The following is a 20,305-nucleotide window of genomic DNA, read 5'->3' on the forward strand; positions in this document are numbered from 1 at the left end:
GCAGCTGTTTATATTGAACGTAATAATGTTTATATTTCTCTCGCCTTTTTGATACTCCTGTTTTTCCTTGTATCACATCAATAATAACACCTGGTATAGGAGTTAAAGCTAAAAGAACTGGAACTGTCGGAATTGCTGCTATTACAGCAGAGCTTACAAGAATTCCCTTAGTCACATTAAGAGCCATATCAATTCGACCCATTAATTTGTAACTTCGTCGATATGCGGCGCTAGTTCTTTCGATATAGTCGGCCAATTGTTCAACGCTTTCAACAACTGAGACGTGCATTTTTTTACTGTATATGTAAGGGATGATAAAAAATAATTGTAGTAATATAGAAAGACAATATGGCAGAAGGAGGAGAAGAAAATATAGAACTCAAGAATTTAGGTGACACAAATTTGGATGATGATGCTGCTACTGCTGAAACATACTTTATAGACGATAATGCCCTTGCAGAAGCCGATCCTTTCCAGGCTGGCTCAAGCGATAGACCCCCAGGTGATTCGTTGATTAGACAGAGAGGAGAAATTACAAATTTAATGTCTGAACGACTCTTAGACAAATATAATATTACTAATCCGGATGCACGAAACGAATTGATTATAAATGCTGAGATTATTGGTGGTGAACTGTATTATAAAGACATCAGAGTTACAACAGATAAAGGAAGTAGATTTTTAGAGAAATCCACATTAAAAAAGAAGGCAGGAGGTTCTGAATTCGTAAATAAAGTATACAGATGGAGTGGAGTCGAATATCGCTCTAGCGCAGAGCCCGAATTTGTGAGTTCTACATTGTATTCTGAAGATGTGAAAAACGATAAAATACCGGCTGAGAAGATGACACCAGAAGACATGGGTATATACAAAGATGAACTGACATTCTTACGGCAAGATGCTTCTGGTAATGCACACAAAATACAAGCTTTTGAAAATAAAATCGATGAATGGAACAATCTAAACCCTGAGTATAGAGCTATTAATGATGAATTAAGGATTGCGAATATGCGTCTTGACGATCTTAACAATGAAAAAAAGAAAATAACGCTAGAGAAAAAAGAAGTTGAAAAACAGTTAAAGGATCCTGAAACGAGCACCCAAGGAAAAGAAAAAGCCGAGAAACTACTTGCTGAACTCATAACAAGAGAAGCTAAAATTGTTGATCGAATTGAATACGAACATGGTAAGATCAGTGGGGCACGTGAAAGTCTGGCTACGACTAGGTCTCTTCGTGATGTAATTTCCGATCCAGAATTGTCACTCAGGCTGAAGCTGACAGAGTTATTTAAACGAAATGGTATTACAATCGCTGCAATACTGACTGCCCTTGGAATGACAATATCAACAATTGCCCTGGCTGTGACTAAAGGAGGAGGAGGAGCAGCAGGAACTGGCGCAAACACAGGGGGTTCAGGTCCGCCCAAAGTATATACAAAAGCGAAAGAAACTGTAAAGCAATTTGGCGAATGGTTATTATTTAACCTTGGCCGCAAAAAGTGCTGCTGCAATACCAGGTTTAATCGGCTCCCTTGTCAGTTTTCTTTTAAAAACAGCAGGATCGGTTGTTGGATTTGTTGGAGAACAGCTATGGATATTTTTGACAGGTTTAACATTAGTCATTATAAATAAAATTATGTACTAATATATGGTCTTACGGAATCGACATGTTTGGTGAAAAGAATATTGCAAAGTTTCTTTCTAAAACTAAAGACCTGTTTGGTTTCTCTGTCGAATTGGAATGATGCAAACTCCGACGAGTAAATCGACATATCCTTCGAGCAAATCCAGGTGTCCGACTCAAAGATGATAATCTATATCATAACATATTAGCTTTCATTAAGGAATGTCAAAAGACTAACTTCTTTAAGCGACTAGAATTCATAAACGTCTTTCAGGAGATTGACAATGATGAAATGGAAGTCCAACATTTACAAGAATATTGGGTCCTTCGACTTATTCGTGACACAGGTAATCGATTTATATTTCAGGCTGATGGTAATATTTATGTAAAGATGTGATTTATTTTTTCTTTTTAACTGTAATTTTTTCTTCTTCACTACTATATACATTACACGAAAATGGGTTACGATAGATCATTATTACCGGAATTCACCAACCGAATACCGAAGGGAACGAAGTCAGAAAGAACTCATCATGATGCTCATGCTCATAATCCAAGTGAGGCAGATCCAGGCCAGACACTTATCATACGATGTCCAAAGTTAGAAAGCGGAGTAGTACTAGTTCCAGATACTTTCGACCTGGTTTTTGATCTCGAAGTAATGGGTCACGAAGATAACCGAGTAGTACAAAATGTTGCAAAAAATTTGGTGGAGCGTATGGTTCTCACATTTCAGGGGCAGGCACTTTTCAATTTGAATAAATATAACCTTATTGAATGTTATCGCGATCTCTTCAAACATAAAAAGGAGAGAACAAACATGACACTGTACGGAATTCAGAACGAAAATCTAAGAAAATTGAGAAGTGGCGCGGCCAATGCAGATCACGCCGTCGTGGATGATAATTTACTTTTTGACACATATAAAACAAAATATGCTATTCATCTGAATCATCCCCTCATAACAGGCCATGGGGTTGCATATCCAAAAGAGTTAGGGAGTCATATTGAATGGGAAATTACGCTTGCACCCGCCTCCCAATTACTTGTTAGTAATAATGTTGTTACACCCAATTATAAATTAAAAAACATTCAAATGGAATACGAAACAATTTCTGATTCCGTACTCGCGAGGTCAACTGCTGGTTATTACAACAGTGGAAAAAGTTACCTTTACGAGCATATACATTATTTTAGAACAATCCCATTCAAAGAATCAACCACGGTTATCAATGAAAATATAAATGTACCACGACGTAGCATTAGAGGTATTGCGATACTCTTCACTAAAAATCAGAATCAGTCAGAACTTAATAGTGAACTTTTCTTTAATCCATCCATTGAATCTGTGTCTGTATCAATCGAGGGCATTGCAGATAAAATATATGCTCAGAAGGTGATACCAAGACAATTTTGGACAGAAACAAGACGGTATTTTGCTGAAGATAAAGATTGGTGTGAAATTGATATAGACGAAGTCGATTATTTGAAGAATAAATTTTGTCTGTTTATGATCTGCGTAGCTTTAAAGATATTGAGTTTCATGGAAATGGCCTTAGAGTAATGAACACAAAGGATGGAATACAACTTGAAATCTTGAAGAAAGATACTTCAGTGAAAAGTGTCGACTCTCGTGATGATAATAGAATCGAAGGCCGGGATGATAATATATTTGCACATGTTTATGTAATTAGCGATGCTCAGGTCTCTGTTGAAAATAGTAGATTGAAGTCTTTATTATTTTAGTTAACGATAGTCATTCAGAAAAAAATTCTGTAGAAACGTTCTGATAGGATTTTCATGAAAACCGTTCCGAAAACTGTAGAATGACAGACCTGTGTCATGACATCACAGGCTGCTAAGCAACCGTTCCGCGAAGCCTACTGGAAAGCCCCTGCCTGAAAACATTCCGATAGGGGTATTGCGCAACAGTGTTCAAGATCAGAACGGTTACTGTAGGGTAGGGACTAAAATCTCGTTCCGATAGGCGTAGGAAAAACACAACCAGAAAACCGTTCCGATAGGGAGTATATACTTACATCCAGAAGCACCTCCGGAACGGGCACTGGAACGGTACAGAGCTGCAGCACAGTCAGAATCTATCTAGCAAATGATCTCCCTTCCATCCGGTAATAGAATACTGTTCTGTTAGGGGGATTACCCAGTGAGTCAGCGCTGAATGACTCAGTGGGAATTCCCTCTTCCATGCATGCGCAAACGCGTAAGGGGGATTACCCCTTCGGGGATTACCCATCTGACTCAGTGGGGAATTCCCTCTTCCACGCATGCACAATAGGCAAACGGGTAAGGGGGAATTCCCTGTAGTTATTTTCGAATAAAATTTGTTATTTTGACACAATATCCAATATTTCCTTACTACTTCAGTATTATGCACAACAAGCAAGAACAAACAGTAAACATAGTTAACGAACTATTAATCAAAATGTGCGAGAACAAGCACATCAATCATGATACTTGTAAGTATCTTGATCCAATAAACATAAAATCCGTACTCCGTAGTGGTACTTATTGCCTAAAAATTCACAAACCTCCGCAAAAATCTAAAAGACACTAGTCAAAACAAAATTTATCGAAGTAAAGAAACATAGAACAAACAAACCGAACCACCAAACAGACTCACAACTTGACCAAAAATTAATATACTTGCCTCGCTACTCGAGGAGCAAGACTACTAAAATGCATTAAAATAATTTTTACAAACACAAACTAAAGAAAGAATCTACACTGCGACTGATAAGAAACCACACTCGGGTTTCGCCGCAAGCGTCAAAGGGCCACTTTATCAACTTTGTAACACCATAGGCCCGGCTGCGTCTCGCCATAAGCTTTCCCCACACGAACAAAACATTACCGTACACGCTAATCCAAACTTCCCTACAAATATCCAAAGCGAAACAAACATTTCATTAACACAAACAATCGGATAAGAATGTAGGAACATATTTTCGAAACGAATCAAACACAAACTCGACACAAAAACATTTTTGACATCTCGCTATACTGTCTATGATTCTAAAAATAAAGTCATCTGCCACTTTGAAATTTCTGCATACGCGGTTTGGCAAAACTCTCTTCAATCGAAAGTCGGGCGATTTCATGGTTCTTTGGGGCACTCAAGTGTACGTCGAGCTTAAGGGATATGGTTAAAATTCGCGATGTTTTTATTTCTTCTAGAGGAAAATGCACATAATTTATGCTGTTGTAAATACTGGCCGTTCATAAACAAGACAATAAACTCAATATGTGTGCATCTTTCCTTTTATTGTTAAAGTACCACCGACACCCACAAAAAATGGTTCAGTCCAGGTATTTGCAGCTCTGCCTTCCGACAGGTAAACAGGAAATCAACCATAGGTGTCTTTTGGCACGCGTATGCGCCAGTCACCCAGGCGACGGTAATCCGCACCACTTATCACCATCGGGAAGGTACTCCTCCCCATAATACCACTGGCGATCCCGCCCTCAAGGCACTGCGTCATTCGACCAAGCATTGTTATTGTAATTTCCTGCATAAAATTAACAGCGAGGTTTACCGGTCAAATCCTCTTGGCATTTCCTGGCATGAGAGATTGCATGCTTTGATTCTGTATAGTGTTGAACACCTATACAACTTACAAATAATGTCGTATACAGATGATTCCAATGTTATATTCAGAAAGAGAATATATTATTCAGACTGCTAACAATCGTTAATAGTCATCGTACATAGAAAAAAAAGCAAAATTTAAAGATAAAAGTCAAAGGACTTAACAGTTTTGTTTTTAGGGTTCCTAGTGCTATAATCTATACCCGAACCTTATTTACTTTAAAAGCTATTAAGCAACGGGGCTTTAATTTGGCGAACGTATTATGCAAATTTTCATAGCGCCTTTCTAAACAACGAATTACTAAAAGTGTTTCTTCATGTCCAAGAAACATATTAAAACTTTCAACTCCCTGAAATAACTTATTTACTACGTGGCACATGACTGGAATTGTTCTTTGTTTTAATGTTGGCCGCCATATTGGATTTATGCAAATTAAAAAAGTGCTCGTGTAAAACATTTTACCTCCAAAATTGTAATCCATGCCAGAGAAATATACTTTTAACTTTAAAATCTCTGAAATAGCTTGTTTAATACAGGTTATATGACCGAAAATGCACTTTTTTAAGGAATGTTAGACGCCATATTGGAATTATGCAAATTAACGAAGTGCCTATACACAACATTATATTTCAAACATTATTCCCCATGCCAAATAAGTAGCTTGTTTAACATGTTGTGTTATTTTGTAGGACGGCTTGCAGCCATATTTGATTTATGCAAATTAGACATATTTCCCCAAGGTAGATTTGAGTAAACTTTTGATATGTTGTTCTGGGTACCTCTCCAAAATGTATTCTGAAGAAAAAAAAATTTGAAATCTGTGGTGTGTCTAACCCTATTTTGACTGAACTGTAACCGATATGTACGCCTTTGTCGCCCAGTACTGGGCCCGGACTTGCTATAGCAGAAAGCAATGAAACACCTGCACACTACAGCCTTTTGAAATCACGGTACATTTGATACGAAATTAAGGGATGATCGATCTTTTGTCTGGTCATTTACAAATCACCATGATTAAACCACAATTGCGCCCAAATAAACACACTACCTCACAGACAGGCCGAGCAATGTACTCACGTGCTCCAAATCACACACACACACTATCAGGATGGGATACAGGGTACGGTAGGATATCGCCTTGGTACTCAGGTAATCACCTATGTTCATGTATCATACAATGAGAACGCATTGCAATACATCAAGTCACTATTAATGACAGTCTGTTGCATGAAGCCACTATGCTACTTATAAGGTTGCATTCTCAAATACTATAGGGGATGGCTGGAGAAATTCAGGGTGATTTTAAAATTCTTCGGGTAGGAGAGGTTGGGACTTGAAATTTTTGCTCTGCGAATGAAGGGAGGGGGGACCTGAAAAGATTTTACATTTTCAGATTCCTCAGTTTGATAGGTGAGTTGATGAAAATTGAATAGCATTTTTATTACATCTAATGGTTCTAAGCGCTAGATAAAATTGAACAAAATCTAGAACCATTTTGTCACATTTCATGACCCTTTTTTCAAAAAAATTAATAATGTTGTAAGGAGACACAAAAATATCCAGTTTATCAAAAAGCGCCTGTATATGTAAACTCTATTTGTGATAATTAAATTAGAATCCAGACTAAAAGTAAGTTGTCAATGATACAAATACACAGTACACACACACGCACAGGCTGTGTCGGCAAGTAGATTTACTGGACAGATCAAGATGCTGTAGGAAGTAGAAAAAGTACGCAGTCGTATAAGCTGAATACACTGAACAAAAATATTGTCAAAATTATTAAAAGTTTATAATAAAGCTTCTGCCCTGCTACTACCTGCTGGCAGTGTCACTGTCACTGCATACCGGCATTGACAGTGACAAAGATAAGCTTAGCTCTGACGCTGATGTAGTTCAAAACGAGATTTTAGTCGTTTAACACTCATGACAGTAACATGCTTTTACAAACAAGCAGATGGGAGAGCAACACATGGAAGACGTGGAGACTTGACAGTTATCAATATACAATGGCCAAAAGGGACAATAGGTGTATTGCGCTTCACAAAAAATATTTACTATGGTACATAAAAAAGTGCATCTCCTTGAATGAATGGTGCAGTTTATGTCTATTCCTATATGGCTACCTGTATTTGTCATTTTACAATGAATACATTGTTCATAGAGTGCAACAAAGATGTGAATTATCAGCAGTAGGTATGTTAAATTCGATATTTTGTCAATTTGTGTTCTGTAGCAACATCATATATTTTGTACTTAATGTTTTTAAAATCATGTTGAAATGTTTTATACTTAGTCACACTGCCTGGATATTAAATTTCAATGTGTATGATATGCAACTGACAGCAATATAAATGAACATAACAAATATGTAGATTCTGTTGATAAGCTGATTATTGAATACTTAAGATAACAAGATGTAAAAGAAAAGGCAAAAATACTGACAAGATCAAATTTTATATTTGTAATGTTGTTTGCTTAAAGGCAGGGGGAGCCTATAAATACCCCCTATCTCCCTGGGGATTCATAATCCAACATGAGTGGCACATGGTAACAACGTCAACGAATGCTCCCGAAAATCTGGATCTTTCAACAACCATGGTGTAAATTAAAGGGCCATTATTTGTAACGTTTGACCATTTTTTACCTCGGAAAAACCCATGTTGGAGGCTCAAATTTGTTGCAAAATTTTGTTTTACGAAGAAACAAACATGATTTGTGATGTTATAGCCACATAAAACTGCTAATTTTTGTTCAAACGTGTTGCCCTTCCGAGCTTGTTTGTTGACGTCTGGCATGCTCAGCGTGCTAGGGAGAACGCAGATATGGTGACGCCGCGATCACGCGATATGTACAAGTTTACGTTTATTGCGGGATCAAAACAACATTGCGACGTGGATTGCCAGACATCTGGCTACGCAATGCTTGGACAATGGACTAAGACCTAAGTACCGGGCATAAGTAATGAATATTTATTTTGAAATTGCTGTAAATGGCTCGAGCAGGTGCAGAAGAATGCCTACGTTACAATCCGCGTGTCAACAGAGTTTGTATTTCTGTCCGGACAAAAATTGAAATTTTCGTTTTAAAATCACGTGTTATTTAGTTGTAGGGCACGTACTGTTTCCGAATAATATGCGATTCTCTGTTATTTGACAGGCTATTCAACATGAGCCAGTGATCATTTCAATCAAAACTAACGGAAAAATCGCCAGAAGATACAGCTAATGGAACTTTAAAGCACTGTTCCAACATATTACGTTTTGTGAATACTTGTGGCATCACCCTGTTGGCGAAATTCTCTCATTTTTTCCATTTTAAGTTGATTTTTTATGCCAAACTGCTTCGATGCTGTGTTCGAAGCGTCCAACAAACAATAGATGAAAGCATTCAAACAGCTGCCAATCACGAGGGGACGCGCAAAGGTGCAAACGATCAAACATTTGTTGTGTACATCGGATCGATTACGATGTCAACAATGAATAAACGATTCTTACTACTGAACGAAAAAACTTGACCAACGGTTACTGAACACGCGCCTCAATGAATTCAGACACAAACAGACTACTTCATGGTTTCAAGCAGATTGCCTCTCCCTTTTTGTTCGTTGATCTGTGTACCTGTAGGCCTATGAATGGGTGATGTGTATGTTGACCTGCAGTACGATATTTTACGATAGATCGCTTTTGGAAGTATGTTGTGGCCTAGCCCTGCGTACGATGACGTGTGTTCCCGGCGTTATACGGCCTCCCACCACAGCTCTGCTGATTGCCATGGACAAAACCGGCAACATGCGGATCCAATTTGGACGGAGCACGAAAAACTACTTTCTAACTGTTTTCGGCCGAAATCAACTCGATTCCGATCTACATATATGCAGCCTACCCAAACCACTCAACCGCTCACAGACTGCGAAAAAAAAATGCTCCCGTGACGTCCAAAACCGTTGTTTGCTCGCGATGCACGGTCAATGGCTCATGCAGTGGACGGGCATTGGATACGTTCATGCCACGATTACATGTATACAGGTGCCCATGAGCTTCATTATTTCCTGTCGGGTCGGGGCGATGAAACTAAATCGTGATTGATTCATCTCTGTCGGATTTGACCAAAAAGAGACACTTGACATAGATTATAGCATCAAATGTTGACCGTTCAGACTGAAACATGATAAAAGGTCTGAAGATCGCCGTGATCGGTGATGTCGTTCTTCTCTATACGTTTTTCTGTGCTAGTTTTTTACTAAATTGTTCGAGTATTAGCTGACGTTTTTTTGAAAACTTAATCAACTTTTCTTTCCCAACCAGGGCACAACATTACCTTTTTTACTTTCATGGTAACCTAGGATGAATTAAATCGACTCTTATGTTCTTCCTCGATTGTCTGTGACTGATTTTGCTATCCCGATATCGATATTGCGTTCGCACTCGGGTGTCTTGAAACTTACGTCATTCACTGAAATAGTTTTCGGACAAACTCAAGAAATTCGACAACTACTAACGAATAGTCGGCAAAATTTACAGAGACAAGCAATAATAATTATGGTCATTTTACCGTCTTTTTTACCATTTTTGCCGTCTTTAGATAAGCGGACTCGTTTGACGGAAACAGTATATAACGATCTGAGTTCCCATATTTTTACCCTACCATGTGAGTGTAGTATTAGAATGAGTAAGATCATAATCTTACGCTGTTCTGAGTGGTCTGGAGATTTTTTATAATATACAATAAATTGACCTTATCAAAATTACTCTGTTTTACATTGCTTGGATATTGATATTTTTTCCGTACGTTTTGACTGTTGATTTGAAGTCTTTTGATTCTCCATTGGCAGCAGCACATGTACGGTTACAACCGCCATGTGATGACCAGAGTGTGATTGTAAAGTTGTCGGGAAGTTGTTCAGAAGAAAAATCATTTTGTATTTAGAGGCTTCAGTTCGGGATTTTTCAAGATAACAAATCATTATACATTTCCTACGTCTTTGAAACGGGGATTACGGTAATGGGATGAATGTGATGAAAATTTTGTGAACGTCTTTGCAATGTGTTCCCACGATGAGTGTGAACTGATTCTTTGTTAGTAAAAATCGTCAGAAATGGTCCAGTGACCGTGATAAAATAAACACAGATGCAAAACCATTGCGAGGAAGATAGTAAGAAATTCACATTGCAATATTTGCTGTCGTATTTCTCAGCAGGAATAATAAGTTTTTACACGTTGTGTATAAGAACAGCAAGCAGGTGTTCGGCGGTCAATTGCTTCTATCATAATGATCTTGATCGCAGCTATTTGGCGAGAAGACAGCGGGTACTTATAATCTCGCAAAATTATTGATATCATGTCTTTGTGTTGAAAATTTTCGATCGGAGGCAGCTCAAATCAACAGCCGTGATATATTCGGAATCGTGTTCTCACTGGACACCGAACTACCTGCTATCAACAGTACGTTATGTACCATCGGCGGTAACACATTGGTCGTAATCTTGTCTAATTCTGCCCCGCCGTTTGTACCGTCCAGAAATTTCAAAGCTGGATTTTTTCAGCCTGACATATAATACAGCGAACTTGCACTAATGATCATTCCACTGTTTCTGTGTGGGTTTGTTGGTTTTTTAATTTGCTCCGTGGCCCCGGTAAGATTTTTTCAATACGATACACAGTTTGAAATTTTTTCAAGGTAAATTTAGTATATTCCCAGTTTGTGGGGTAAAGTTTTCTGGAGTGAAAATTTGAGTTGACGCTGATAGAGTAGACGTCGAGCCCGGCACAGTTGACTGGGACCCGGTCGGTTTGGGGTCGTTTAGTCCAGAAACCTGCAGCAGAGTTCTGTATGATCACCGTTCGGCATTTGGGTGATTTTTTGGTCAAAGTAATGCAGTAACAATGTACGCCAGATTCTTTGTGTTGTTTTTGTCACAACCGTCATACGCGTATACGGACGGTTTTCGATTAAAAATGGTAGTAATATCCAGTGATCAGTGCTCGTAAATGCGTGCAAAATTTATTCAGTGACTGATTACGCAGCAGTCGTAAATACGACTAGGATTTACCACCACGTAACAACTGTAAACACCGAATCAACAGTCCATACGAAAATTTTGTGCTGAATCGAGGGAGATAATAATTGCGGTAGAAAAGGTCAGTCCATCATCCGTCAAAGTTGTTGATCGGAAAATCTTCACTGAGCGCCAACTACATGAGTGGCTGTTATAGTTGTACACGTAGTTCTGTGGGCTTTCCACTGTCCCTTGTTACGAGCTATGTTCAAAGTGCGTCAAGCTACGAATATTTTCATGTACTGAGTTACAGACATCGAAGAAGTACCGGGTACATTGATTTTGTTCAAAACCACTGCCTGTTTGTTCCTCGTGTTGTTGTTTTTTTTGTGTCCCTAACGTCGACTGGCTCTATGTGCGTACAAACATAGCAGTCGGGATTAAGATTTCCTGGATAAATAGATTTATTCCGCCTCTGACGCAAAGATACACACTGTTTTACATGTGCCACTCCTAGGCCCTGGGATCGATTTCCATACCTTTAAGGTTGCATGATCAGGAAAATTGTAGCTATTGTTATACTTTTGCATTGGGGATTTTTAAATTACGGTATATTACGATAATCAAATATTGTAGCGGTGGCGACTGGAAATGGGATACCTAATTAGCAAATTAACCAGCTGTATTGCCTGTCATACGGTGATTTTACTTGGTAATTAGCGAGCGACTTTGTTAACTTGTCAGCGATATTGTTTCAGATTCCAGTCACTTCGGGCATGTAGGGGGCATGTTGCCATAAAGCTTGTCTGGGTCTGAGTAATTCAGTGTACGGTGGCTGATTGTTACTTAATGGGATTCAAAACGGATAACGATACTAACTATATCCTTAATAATATCATACAGTGGAGCCAAAGTAAACAACTGAGTAAGATATTTTTAGCGGCAAAACTTCAAAGGCCGATGATCAGTCAAAACAATGGAAAACCGCACAGTCTAAAGAAATTCCAAAATATTACTGATGTTATTTCTGAATATCTATCTATGATACACCCGTGGCCATTTTACTGCTGGTTAAGTCTACTTGATGTGGTCAGAAATTATGATTGTATATATACAAAACACACCTTCTCAAGTGTTGCAAATGGTAGTTAACAATTGGCACCATGAGTGTTGACAAAGTGGCCACACAACTGTTTGAGATGATAACAGAAAACGGTAGAATTTTTTATTGCTTCCATCTCCGATTCAAATGGGGTTTTCTGAACGACCTGTTTGGATACACGATTTATATTTCGCAGAACTTCAGGCCAGAATTCGTGGATCACCGCAATTTTTGGGGTTTAGTTGTCTTTGCAAGACTAAAATTGGTACGCGCTTTAAAAATGCGTGTTGACAGAGCGGCCAGACAACTGTTCAAGATTATGACAGAATACGGCGCGATGAATTATTTATATTTCACAAACGACATCCGTATTCCCATGAAGTGTGCGACGCCAAGTGTTTTGGCAAAACCCTCTTTCACAACTGACAATATTTTTTGACACAGCTCTACGATGATACACGCAAAAGGATGTAAATGGTGCAGTGGAGGAGTTCTTAGCAAGATAGAGTTATACACACTATGGCGTACGTAATCATGGACACATATGGAGGTTGCCAGGAAATAGACTCTCTGTGGTGTCATTTTTTACTGATGGCGCTGGTCGCTGATTGGCTAATGATAGGAAAAACATATTATTGTATAGCGTCGCCAATTTTTGAAATGATGTGGACTGTTGACAGGGAACCTGACTAAATATCACTGGTATTATAAGTGGCAACAGTTATCAAATCTTAAGGGCTTATAAATGGCCGAATAAGACAGGAAACAATTTCCATCTCTGATGTCAATTTTCGGCAATTTTTAATTTAAACTTAAATTATTTTTGTGTTGTTGTGTCTTTTCCTTCTCAACCTGTTTAAGCCTCAAGGTTATGTGCTTAATTTCTCCTGTGTTGGACTTGTTTATTTGAACGTTGTTATGTCAACCACTTTTGTGAAGCAGCAAGGGGTATTTGCACTAGTGCATTCCCAATTCTGCAAGGACGTATAGTTATGTCAGTGATACACTCTCGGTTGATGTGTCTACAGCCATAAAGGACAGAACAAGAGAGGTTTCTAGGGTCACCAATGGAGGCCTTGCAGTATACCGCGCATACAGAAAAGGTTCTACAGGTTGGGCGAAGATTATAACCGTCTGTTGGTCTAGCAAACTACAGAAAGCGTTGAACACAGCAACATATAACAAAAGAAGAACAACTACAGCTCGCTTTATATAGGCTTTCAAAAGTGAATATTTTGGATAAGTGAACTAGATGAACAGATAAGAGTACATAAATGAAGAAGAAAAAGGACAACAATTAATGCAAAATCGGTTTAATAATTTTGGCTAATCGACAAAGTGTTATTATTGGATTCCTCGTGTCACAATTATGGGAAATACTTTTAATGCTAAATTTACCAAAAAGTAACATTTTATTCATTTTAATAATTTCCATTTGCAGACAACTTTCCTTGTGATGTTTATCATCTGTGTCGTTGCTACAACAACCATTGTCTTCTACCAAGAGCAATCAAGTACTTTCTTAATGAACACTTATAGGTAAGTAAATGAGGATGCATTTAAAGTCCTACAAATCAGGGTGAGGGCCAACGATTTGCTCTATAATTGGTGCCCCTAATTCTCTTTGTTGCGGCAGCATGTGAGAAGTTTAGCAGTTTGTTATGCATCAGTTTCCGAGATGAATATGGCATGACGCGTATTTTAGTTTATATCAATTTTTTAATGATGTGCGGAATAATGTCGTACTTTGGAAGACTCAAGCTTCTAATCCACCATAGTGTAACTACACAAATCATAGATGATAGTATTTAAATATGTGATTGCAATCCTAATTGTTATGAAGGGCATAAAGGAAAGTAAATTCATAATCGGCAAATCCATCATTATGATTACATTTTATGAAAGAACGCAATGGCGAGACAGTGCAAGTAGGCCTCACAGAATTCGCCTTGGATTCTGCAGCCCTCACTATAGCGTCAAAACTCTGATGGGATAATATATATATATATATATATATATATATATATATATATATATATATATATATATATATATATATATATATATATATATATATATTGTCAATGTAATATGTTTAGGATGTGAATTAAGACTTTTATTTGTGAAATAGCCTTCCAATGTAATGGAACATCCTCTAAATGCCCTAGGGCACATTAGTTTATGTTTGTACCACCGCAGATTTTGTGTTGCAGCTGGTTTCCGCTGTGTTACCAAATTTGAATATTAGGGAAAAAACGTACAAGATGTCTACAGAATATGACATGTTTACTTTTGTTTGGACAATACTTTACTACGGAGCTGTCATTCGTTTCTGGAATTTGGTGACCAAGGCTTTACGAGTAAATAAAACACCCTGAATTGAGCACTCTGATTGGTCAATCAACGGTAGATAGTTTTTAAATGATATATATATATATATATATATATATTATATTTATACATATATATATACATATATATATATATATATATATATATATATATATATATATATATATATATATATATATATATATAACATGAACTGGCAAGAATTGCCACCTGTGTGACGTACTACAGGACAGATAGAAAATCCGAATTACCCACGTTGTATGTCATCAACCGGAACTTTTTTATCTGCTTAGTGTTACGTTCGTCTCACCGCGGCCTGGCTACAGCTGAGCTTGCGGGGTATTCACCTAATAGTACCCAGCTTATTCTTCTTTAAGATTACATATTGCAATATCAATGTCCTTCATAGTTGTTCTAAAATGTTGTTAAACTTTACCCCACACCCCAAAAGTTCAAATCGCAAATTACGGCTCATCTTAAATTCTACTATTTTTTTTGCTACAGGTAATACAAAAAGCAATTTTTGTATGGAATCTGATTTATTTGTTACAAAAGTATGTCACAAGTATTAAATTAACTTTTAACAGTAGTAGCCATTAGTAGCCATTTGGATCATTTTTGGAGGGGACCAATATATACTCAGCAGATGACTTATAAGATGACAGATATAACAAAAATGCATGCAAATCTCCAACACTGTGATTTTGCGGTACCCTTCAAAATATGCTCTAGAGTCCCAATATTTTTTCTATTAAAAGATTATATCACACTTCTGACATGTCCCTGTATCAAATAAAACAGATTTCATTCAAAGCAATGCATTTTTTATTATGCCAAGCTAAAAAATTGGTAGAATTTGAGATTTACTGTAATTTGCAATGTTAAATTTTGGGGTATGGGGTAAGTTTTGGTCATATTTCACAAAAACTGTAGAAGATATTGCATAGTACAATATGTCATCTTGAACAAGAATAAATTTCCTTTCTAATGATATCAAACGAATGAGGTTATGTTAAAAAATAAGCTCAGCACATGACTTACAAGAAGATAGATTTGACGAAAATGCATTTGGGTTGGAACATGGTGATTTTGCGGTACCCTTCAAAACATGACCATAACAGCTATTGCATCCCTATATTTTTTCTGTTAAAATTCCATTTCGTATTCTAGGGATCCCAAGGCTTCTGAAAATACAGGTTTGTTATCCTATGGGGGGGGGGAGAAACGTAGACCCCCTCTAGCCCACGGACTATGACTTTTTTGGTATGGAGGAAAATGCGCGGCCCGTTTCCTCCAATGTTCAGCCATCGCGATCGCGCTACGTTGAATTCTCGGAGACCGACAAGCAAGAGCTGATCGCTGAACAGAGGAAGAAAAAATACGAATGACATGCAGTCCACAAATTGCGTCGTAAACCAGTTGAAAAAGTGGATGCGTACTCTGTGACCTTCAGAAACACGACCGATATTAGAAATTCCACCAGATGTCCTTGACTGTATCTCGGGAGCTTTTACGCCGGTGTCCGTCAAAAAGACGGTTCTGAGTAAGAGCCATATTCGCTTACGACCTACCAGGGTGGGGTAGATCGCTTCCTGGGTGAGAATGGTTACAACTTTTCGATCAGCCGCGATAAAGAATTTAGCAATTCGCAGGCAACTTTAAAGAGCAAAACGTACCAAATTGAAGACACAGGGCAAAGGCAACAAAGCAAACGCAGCCGAATAATTAACCGAACGCGGTGAGGACAAGCTCCTTTTTGAAAAAGGTGTGATCGGCACACACAACACCGAAGCGCTACTGTTTCTCGTTTGGCTAAATAACCAAAAACACTTCGGGTTCAGAGGCTGTCAAGAGAGAAGGCAGATGCTGTGGGGAGTCAATACCGAATTCTTAGAATTCAACAAGAGGGAAAATAAGACCAGATCTTCCGGGAAAATGAACGAACAACCTAGGGCCTATCCACCGAAGACTTTCGCTATTCCTGACGACCCCTCTCGCTGTCCCGTGTACGCGTATAAACAGTTTGCGCTCCGTCGACCGCCATGTCATCAAGCGAACGACGCGCCCCGGGGCCTTATCTGGCGATAAATTATAAACCAGAAACATCTATTTGGTTCAAATGTCAACCGATGGGAGTGAACAAGTGAGATACCATCTCAAGTACGATCTGTAAGAAAGCCGGTATTTAGGGTAAAAAAACAACCACAGCGTGAGACAAAAACCATCACAGTCGTCTGCATGACAGCGGAGTTCCCCCAACAAAACATATGCAGAGCTCTCCGGTCACCAAAACATCTAAAGCGTGAACCATTAGAGGTGAATTTGCTAGACGATCAGCAGCGGATGTAGGAGATTCTGTCACGATATTCACGTTTAAAACCAACCTGCATTTCGTCAGAAAGAACATCAAATGACAGATCGGAAGATGCAAACAACGCAGAACCGCGACCGGTTATTTCAGGGTAGCTCTGCATGACGGTGTGTAGTGGGAGGCCGCATAACGCCGGTAACACACAACCTTGCCACGCAGAGCTATTTCTGGGGCAACGTTAACATCGAACGTCAGCAGCAACGCCGTCTCCTCCGCGACCGCGTTTCAACATCCTGCGCCAACAGCGGCAGTCTGTGGGATATTTGGTACTGCAACTTATAATAATTGCACGTTAAACATTGTAGTGAGGAGCAACATCACCTCAGTCTCCGCAACGCAAACGTCGTCGTGTTGCAGTGATATATGACAGCAGTGAGGACGGCAGCCGGCCATCTAACCCAAACCGTAAACGGCCCTTTTCAGGGCCACCACATTTTCCAAAAAGAGAACTACCGTTACTTTGTCATGTTCAATTATCTAAATTAGCCTACCTTTAAAATGATCAAACAACAAAGGCGCCGAATAAATAAAATATTCGCGCGATCATCGTACAGGCCAGTAACAAACAGAGCCGGTCGGAGCGATGAGCTCTTTAAATTTGGAAATCGACAGGCCAACCCAAGGAGTAAGATGATTGACAGACGTTTCCTTTGTATCAAAATTTCAGCTCATGTGACTTACAACGGCTCCCTGATTGGTAGCCTTCACACCCAACTCACATTTATGAATGAAAGTAATCTGCATATCACCAGGAGTAACCGACCGTTCACAGCTTGCTAAGCGCAAACAAGAAAGAAAGTAATCCGGCCACAAATAACTCACTCGATGGAATATCTCTGCTATACTACGAAATAAATTTGTCGCATTTCATCTACGGTAGAGTTCGGAGACTGTTGTGACAAATTTTGACTCGAATTTGTGCGGCTCCGCGAAAAACACGAATTTACGATAACGTCAAACAAAGAAAAATTTCATGGGATTATAAATAAATAAATAAATAAATTAAGTAATATATATATATATATATATATATATATATATATATATATATATATTATATATATATATATATACACAACACACACAACAATATATATATATATATATATATATATATATATATATATATATATATATATATATATATATATACATATATATATATGAAATTCAGTCAGTACTTGGCATGCCATGCCTGGTCCGTCACTTTGGACGAGCTATTAAAATGCATTCAAACCCAGTTGGACACAGAAAGACCAGACTATGACTTTGTTATGCAAACCACAGAGTAATATCATAGACAGAGTGGCAACACTTGCATGCCTTTTGTTCCATGGTCGTCTCTGTAGACTATTGGCTTTTCATATTAAAATGAGCTTAAAAGGTGTTAAACTTTTTGGAGGCTTGGTTTGTGGTTGATAATTACACGAGATTATGCGAAACATACGACGAGATGGTATCGTACTGCCAGTCGCGTAGCAACCATAGTTACTTTGTGAGCTCTCAGGCCAGAAACACTGCCTCACGTCAATCAAAACATAACACGCCAGCAGTTTCAAAAACATGTCCTTTCTTGGCGCACGTGTAAAAGACGGTATGACTGACCGTAAACCATTGAGTAAAACCAGACAGTATCGATAAAAGACTTTCAAATTTGGTTCAAACACACTCATTATATATTCATAAAAATATGAGAGGAATTTTTAAAACGGTAAAACTCACTTTCCTGAAGCTCAAAACACTTCCGTTTTCGCCAGCACATCAATTCCGATCAGCACCACACGACAACAACACACAAGCTTTGTCGAACATACTTTCGCTGAACAATTGGTGAAAATCCGAAAATTACCGAAGGGTGCATGGTCGGCACTCTTCGGAAAAGAGAGCCAAGAGCTTCGTGAGGCGAGGCAAACATGGATTGCTTACGTAACCGCTTCACGCCTTAAACAATAGCTGTTGCCACTCTGTCTGATATTACTCTGTGTGCAAACTAAGATCACGGTCGTGCGGTGGAACTTCGCAACAAAGTTTCAATATCTGAACTGACATACTTGAATGACAGGCACAGGAAATGATCGGTAATGAAAACGCATTTTCGTTGCATTTTGATCATAATGTGTCAATCACAATTACACGGAATATATGCCTCCTCCCTTCAGGAGGCCCATGGTCTATTTTAGCCCTGGTACAGTATGGCTCAGTGAGTGCTGAGAAGGTCGTGTCGATGTCATGACGAATATCAAACTTTGCACATAACTGTGAGAGTAAAACGGTTGTCAATAGGTCACCAAACTTTTGAGTATCACAAACGTCCATCATACCAGTTTCCTTGGGTATTAAGTTGTGTAATATCCAAATCATATGACTACAAAATTCACTTCATGGGCAGAATCTAGAAAAATAGCCGAATATGCATTGGCTACCAGACAATGCCACTGGACTACCAACTTCAGATAATGGTTGCCCAAATGGACTACCAGGGTACACACACACACACACACACACACACACACACACACCACACACACACCACAATATATATATATATATATATATATATATATATATATATATATATATATATATATATATATTATATATATATCTGCTCCATGTCATCAAACGGATTTTTTTCCTCCACTGTGGTCTGAGTGTCGTTTATGCAGGAACGCCTTGGCGTTGTCCGAGCTCAATCTCCTCATGCTTGCTTCCGGCGCCATTCTCATTCATCTGGATACTAGTGTTCCATCCTGTTCCAGAGGATTATCACAATTCAGGAGCGACCCGGATCGCCACTAGCGTGACTTAGAGCTACCGGATTTTTTATCGTGATTTTTTTTGTTCACGCTGGCGAGCACAGACCGATCTATCGCGACCGATGCCGTGCTCTCATGACAATTTCGAAAGGCGATGAGATAAATTTAGACATGGATGGAAACATGGAAGGCATGTCAAAGGAAATTTCGAGTCGCTGTTAGCTATTCCCTAATATCGAATTAGGGTGCTGTCGATCGATTTAACAGCTTAGTAACGTCGTGGCTCCCGTCGTACCTGGCGATAAACCCGGAAACTATACACCTCAACCGAAGTTCATCTGAATAAATAAGTATCGTATGATATTCGAGAAAGCGACATAGAAGGCACAAAACATCAAGTCATTCGACAAACAACGGTAAATTTCCTTCATCACATTTAATATTCTGTAAATTCTCGATCTTAATCGAACCTGCACTGTTTGGCTGTAGCTAA

The 20,305-nt window shown here is 38.6% G+C and overlaps 1 protein-coding gene across 1 annotated transcript in view; it reads left to right on the forward strand.

The window, feature by feature from the left end:
- Positions 1–348: 348 nt before the first annotated feature.
- LOC139113993 (galactosylceramide sulfotransferase-like) overlaps positions 349–20,305 on the forward strand; it is a 68,242-nt gene continuing 48,285 nt past the window's right edge. The window contains exons 1-3 of the mRNA XM_070675466.1: positions 349–502; positions 13,362–13,414; positions 13,775–13,872. Coding sequence (XP_070531567.1) covers positions 349–502; positions 13,362–13,414; positions 13,775–13,872 — 305 coding nt within the window. The remainder of the gene's footprint in view (positions 503–13,361; positions 13,415–13,774; positions 13,873–20,305) is intronic.

This window comes from Ptychodera flava, chromosome 16, assembly GCF_041260155.1.
Source record: "Ptychodera flava strain L36383 chromosome 16, AS_Pfla_20210202, whole genome shotgun sequence".
NCBI lineage: Eukaryota > Metazoa > Hemichordata > Enteropneusta > Ptychoderidae > Ptychodera > Ptychodera flava.